Source organism: Rana temporaria, chromosome 3 (assembly GCF_905171775.1).
Source record: "Rana temporaria chromosome 3, aRanTem1.1, whole genome shotgun sequence".
Taxonomy (NCBI): domain Eukaryota; kingdom Metazoa; phylum Chordata; class Amphibia; order Anura; family Ranidae; genus Rana; species Rana temporaria.
Genome location: NC_053491.1, coordinates 89,866,345 through 89,873,132, shown reverse-complemented (window position 1 = coordinate 89,873,132; position 6,788 = coordinate 89,866,345). Strand labels below are relative to the sequence as shown.

The 6,788-nt window shown below is 40.8% G+C and overlaps 1 protein-coding gene across 3 annotated transcripts in view; it reads right to left on the bottom strand.

Annotated features, from left to right (window-relative positions):
• ZNF609 (zinc finger protein 609) overlaps window positions 1-6,788 on the bottom strand; it is a 107,945-nt gene that overhangs the window by 52,181 nt on the left and 48,976 nt on the right. For all 3 annotated transcript variants that reach the window (XM_040342939.1, XM_040342937.1, XM_040342938.1), the window contains one exon: window positions 2,135-3,033. In XM_040342939.1, the coding sequence (XP_040198873.1) occupies window positions 2,135-2,866 (732 nt within the window). In that variant the 5' untranslated portion in view covers window positions 2,867-3,033. The remainder of the gene's footprint in view (window positions 1-2,134; window positions 3,034-6,788) is intronic.

Sequence of the window (6,788 nt, the reverse complement as noted above, 5' to 3'; positions counted from 1 at the left end):
CCAGCCGCCGCAGTTATACGGCAGCAGGTCGGCTCTGCTGGGCGAGATCACGTAGCTATACGTCATCTCGCCGAGCAGCCAATGTATGAAAAGCGAATTGTCATTTCCCCATGTCAGTCCACCCCCCCCTTCAGTTAGAACACACCCAGGGAACATGATTAACCCCTTCCTCGCCCCCTAGTGTTAACCCCTTCACTGCCAGTGGCATTTTTATAGTAATCAATGCATTTTTATAGCACTGATCGCTATAAAAATGCCAATGGTCCCAAAAATGTGTCAAAAGTGTCCACCATAATGTCGCAGTACCGATAAAAATCGCTGATAGCCACCATTACTAGTAAAAAAAAAAAAAAATATTAAGAAAAATGCCATAAAACTATCCCCCTATTTTGTAAACGCTATAACTTTTGCGCAAACCAAACGCTTATTGCGATTTTTTTTACGAAAAATATGTAGATAAATATGTATCAGCCTAAACTGAGGAAAAATAATTTTTTTTTTATACATTTTTGGGGGATATTTATTATAGCAAAAAGTAAAAAATATTCATTTTTTTCAAAATTGTTGCTCTATTTTTGTTTACAGCGCAAAAACGAAAAACCGCAGAGGTGATCAAATACCACCAAAAGAACGCTCTATTTGTGGGGGGAAAAAAGGATGCCAATTTTTTTTTGGGAGCCACTTCGCACGACCAAGCAATTGTCAGTTAAAGCGACGCAGTGCCGAATCGCAAAAAGTGGCCTGGTCTTTGACCAGCAATATGGTCCAGGGGTTAAGTGGTTAAAGTGCCTAATTATACAGTTTTCTGAGCCGTCAGAAAAAATGGGGCGGAGAGCTGAAGTTACTCTGCAGAGCTCAATGAGGAGAGCTCCGAGAGTTGATTGGAGAGAAGGGACACAACCCCCTTCACACAGCACACAGGAAAAGAGCTGTGGCTGTCAATCTGCTGTAGGTCCCTCCCCTGTCACCGTTTTATTTATCTTGGTTTCAGGAAAACTTGTTATAAATGATTTGTGCTTAAAGCAGAGGATAGAAGCAGCAGACAGAAACTATACTTGGTGCTCTGGATTGAGACAAGTTCACACTATAGATAGAGGGACACGCTTGGTTCATTTTTCACATCTGAGGTTTACAACCACTACAACCAGTACTACAAAAGAGACATACAAGAAGATTTAAAGTGATTATAAAGTCTTGTTATAGCAGGGATGTGGCAACACCACACTAATTTCTGACATGGTGATAACCCATCTATATATAAAGCTGGTAGGGGACAGCTACATACTGCGGCCACATTGGCGAGTATGTAGGTTTTTTTTTTTTTTTTATGTCTCCATACTTCTCCCTTAAAACAACTTGTGTCCTGAGACAAGCAAGTGGACAACTGCTTCAAACCACTGAATCACTGACCCCCCTACACAGATGCAGATCAGCGCTAACCCACTTGTATGCTTTATCCAGGTTATTGACCAGAGATGGTTAGGGAATCCACCTCTTTTGCATCCCGAATAATAAATCTTAATCACAGGGTACCATTGCATCTTTTTTTTCAACCAATCCCTTAAAATTGCAAATATCGGACAAAGTGACAGAGATAGTGCCTATGGAACAGCAGGCAGAAATTACAAAATAACTATGGATGAAAGGTTTTTGGACATTATACCTGGTACAGGAAGCCGGGGACATGTTATGCCCTATAGGTAGATTTCCTCATTATTTTAGTTATAGTCTCTTCAAGGGGGGTGACTTTTGGGGTTTGAGAGCTCACAGGGGTTATGCCACCTCTGAGGGAGTGTTGAAAAGCAGCAGGAAGGAATCAGCACTTGTGTCAGTGAGGCAGATTGGGGGGTACACAAGCTATGAGCAAGTGCAAGCTCTCTTGCAACCGAGACCCTTGCTGCTGAACCCCTGTGGCCTTCGCCTCACCCTGAGACCAGTGGGCACCCTAAACCTTGTGGGGAACAGAGTCTGGCAGTGAGGCTGTTGCATGCTTTGATACCAGGACTATGAACTTATTTTGTCTTAAGATGTCCATTTCTGGACTCAGATGTACATTGGCTAAAGAGCAACAGATTATATAGCATAAGAGATTCAATAAAAAAAAAAAACAATATATAAAATCATGCATGCTTACCATTTCTGTCTTGACTTTTTTCAATCCACGATTATCTATTTCAGTATCCTCGTTCTCTGTTTTTATAACACTCAAAGCACTTCCACTGTCTGTGGCAATGCCCCCACCCAGCTGCTCTACTGCAGTCCCCATAGCTTCTTGTACAGTTGTACCCCGACCCCCCACTCCAGGGGGTGTCTGCAAAACTCCAAGGGGTTCTTTCTCACCACTTGCCCCTGGTACTTCGTTCTTGTCCTTTTTGGCCTTGCCGCTTTCCTTTTTAGAGCTAGATGAGCTCCGGGCAGCCTTGCCAGATTTTTCTCCCACTTTTGAGGGGGTTGCTGTGGAAGTGGGAATTCCTGAGCTGCCCACATTTTCTGCTGAACGTCCTGACACTTCTTTTTTACACGCATCCCCTGCTGGGAAAAGTCCAGAAGAAGTCTGACTGCTCCTTCCTCCATCTTTGCTACTTTTACTCCTCTTCGACTTTGACTTTGATTCCTTGCTTTGGCCACTAGGTACAGGTGTCACAAATTTAATGTTATCAGGTAGAGTGGCCACTGCATTAGGGGCTGGCATGCCCACCTCTTTAGATCCTGACATTTCAAGCTTCTGCTGGTCTTTTTCTAAATCGGCATCCAAGTCAATAATTAGATTGCCCACACCGATGTCCCATTCATCACCACTATCATAGGTCTCCACAGGATTTGTGTCCAGACCTTTCCCTCCTGGTGCGCCACTGCTCAAGGACATCTTAAGTGTACGCAACCTCCTGAGGCCTTTGTAGTGTTCCAGGTGGTGATGCCGGCCTCCCTCCTCTCCAGCCTGAACCTGGTGCAACACTTTTACTAAAGGCCGAAACAAAATGAGATGTCCAGACTATACATGTAAAGTGTGTGGTCGAAGATGCAGCATCGTCACTGTGGACAGAAAGAAAAATACAAGTTTAATTTAGTAAATTTTTCATAAAAAAAAAAAAAAAAAAAAAAAAAAAAACACAAGGACTGATAAACTATGAAAGAACAGATGTTATTTTCTTAAGCTATGAACACAACTATCGCATTTTAAAACATTCCTGCAACGAAAAGGGTTTTTATATACCCCTTCAGCTGTGCTGATCTCTGCCATCTTCCTGAGATACAGTGGCTGAGAGAAGTTCAGCATTCATCACACTTCCAGGTGTGTCAGATGTTTGACCCCCATTGCACTCTGTGGTTTCTTCCTCTAGGCTCTACGTTACTACTGTGATATTGTGACTGGAGATGAAACCACTAAGTGCAGAAAGGGACCAAATACGCAACAGTCCTGGAAGATCAATGAAGTGGCGTGTCAAGCAGTGGGGGGGGAAAATAATTCTTTCTACGCATAGATGCCTTTTTTTGCAGAGATTTTTGTCTATACATAATATAACTCCCATCCCATATGAATCCCATGAGGAAGTTAATATAACGAAACATGACAGGGGCGTGGCTGTACGGCAATCATCCATACTGACGTGTGACGCCTGGTAGCAGGACACCGACATCGCGATTTGGAGCTTTGAAGTGGGTGAGAACTAATATCGAGCGCACACTTCAGGTCCGCCGTGACTGCAGTGCACCGCTGTACCAATATTTGCACGTTTTGCTGTAGTTTTCACGGATTGCTGGTTTGAATTATTTGAAATGTGAGTGCAAAGATTGAAGCTTGTGCGTTATTTTAATAAACTGGTTGAAACGATATCACGCTATTGAAGCTCTTTTTCAAATTTCACATGTGAAGAGATCCTGTGTAAAGCACGGTTGAATATTGGATGATCGCTTTTAACCCATTATGAGGTTTAAAAGGCATCTGAGCCAAACATGAAAGTGGGAGGCATTGCAAGTTGGCGAGTGCGGTTTCAAAGGCAGAGGAGTCACGTGCATGTTGGTGTGGTGGAAGATTTAAAGAAGATTAAGCATTGTAATACTTCAAACATTTTTTTGCTTTATGGATTATTGATTTATCACATGTCACTGGGTGATATTTTTTAATATCCACGTTTTATACATCATTGTTATCGTTTACAGTTTTTGCTGTATACTGCATTGTTTAAGTGCCACTATTTTTCCTGTTTATACATCTTTTGTTTAAAGTGGAGTTCCACCCATTTTTTTATGTTTGTCTGTGCTGCATGCTCTAATCTCATAGTGTTCAGAATGGACAATTTTTATTTAATTTGTTGCTTGTAAATACCTTTATTTTGTAGTCCTTCATTACTTCCTCCTCCTTATTTGCCTAGGCTATTTGCAAGGGTTTCTGGGATAGGCATCATGTTTCCCAGTAGTCCTTGCAAACCTGACTGAAACCTATTACATTGCTTGTGCACTGAGCATGTGCGAGATATGCAAAGCTAAAATCCAGGAAGTCATACAGTCTGGCTTCATGATGCCCACACTTAAGATGGCCACGGTCTATTTCTAGATTATAAACTATTTAAATGCTGTAACAACCTAACAAAACGGACCTTAGTTTACAGACTAACTTTACTAGAATACATTAAGCTTGTGTATTACAGGGGTATTTATATTTAAAAAGTGAAATTGTGGGTGGAACTCCGCTTTAAAAAGGTTTAATTCCACATATATGCTTTATTTTCTCCAAGTGGCGGCTTTTTTCCCTGTTTTTATTTTTCTTAGGCGCAGGGGTGGTATAGAGTATCAGGGGTGGTCACATATCTATTGCCAACAGTTTATTGACACAATAAATTAATCAGGCTTTAAATGCCAGCCCCTGTCACCTGAACAAAAAAAATAAAAGATTGTTTGTTATTAATCTACTTGGTCCTAAATTTGAGGAAAGGATGACATCACCGTCTTATTGCTGCCTCAGAGGATAGCAAATCCCACTAGAACACATTCAAGCATTCCAGGAAGACATTCTCACAGCATTACCACTGCAGAATACTTGAACAGCATCTGACTGGATACAGGTGCTGTTTAGCTGACAATCTTCCGACAGGCTCCTTTGACACAAGAATGTTTTGCATAAATTCAGAAAATGCAAAGCATTCTCTGAATGGCACCCATGCCAAGTGGCCAACCTCCAGTGATCACAATGCAGGAGGGCAACTGTTTAGCACTGAACCTGGAAGATGGTGGAGATCAGCGGACTGCAGCGATCTACAGCTTTGAGGGGGAATCCCTCAGGTATTGTATATGCAGTTACATTTATCAAAGCTGGACCAAATCCCATACTTGGATTCTTCTTGAATGCACTCAGACTCACAATCATGACATTAAATGGTGGTTGGACATAAGACACCAAAATAAATTTTAATACTTTCTCATCTGGATTGAATAAACATGCAGGTTTGTACTTTTGAATGAGAAAAACTAGGTATCCCCAACACCTGGGGTGGGGTTATAGTGACCAGTTAACTCAAACCAAACTAAGCAAATTTTCTCTGATACAGGTCTATCCAGGCAGTGCATACACAACGTTTTTTAACTGTGGGATGAAGCAAATATCTACTTATGCCTGCAGGAAAACTAAATTAAATGAAAATAAAGGTAAAAGTAAAAAAAAAAAATTGTGTGTAATATATATATATATATATATATATATATATATATATATATATATATATATATATATATATATATATATATATATATATATATATATATATATATATATATATATATATATATATATATATATATATATATAATTAGTGCTGTCAGTTAAACGCGCTATTAACGGCGTTAACGCAAACCCACGTTAACGCCGTCAATTTTTTTATCGCGCGATTAACGAGGCGGCGTTCGGGGGTTATACCGGGATGATGCCTGCAGCCGCAGGCATCATCCCGGTACCGTTGTTTAGAGCGGGCGATCGGCTATCCAAACATAACAACCGATGCGGCTAAAAGCCGCTCGGTTGTTATGCCGGAGGAGCGGGAGGGGACATCCCTCCCCTCCCGCCGCCTTTCGCCGCTCTGACCGGGCCTCCCTTCCCACCGGGAGACCCGATCCTCCATCCGGCGCCTTCTGTGTTCAGGCGGAGACTGACACTAAGCCGTAAGCGGCTTTGATTCAGTCTCCGCATTGAAACCACGGAAGCGACGTCATGACGTCACTTCCGGGTTTCTCGGCCGCCAATGGCGCCGGATTTAAAAAAGTACACAGTATTCAGAATCGTCGTTTTCGGCGATCTGAATACTTTGAAGTGCAAAGGAGGGCTCGGAGGTCTTTTAGACCCCCGATCCCTCCATAAAGAGTACCTGTCACCACCCATTGCTGTCACAAGGGATGTTTACATTCCTTGTGACAGCAATAAAAGTGATCAAAATGTAAAAAAATTAAAAAAACACAATTTAATATTATAAAAAAATAAAAAATAAATAAGAAAACAAAAAAAAAATTTTGGCGCGATTAATCGTGAGTTAACTATGACATTAATGTGATTAAAAATTGTAATCGCTTGACAGCACTAATATATATATATATATATATATATATATATGAGATAGATATTATTTTCATTATTTTTATTTTTTATTTTATTTTTATTTTCATTTACCATGTTACCAGATCATTAATTGCAACAAAACAAAAACCTTCCCACAAGATTACGTGCATTTAAATTATGTTATGCATATCATTTACCAGTACAAAGCCTCCCTTGTAAAAGACATCGAAAAGCTCCAAGACTG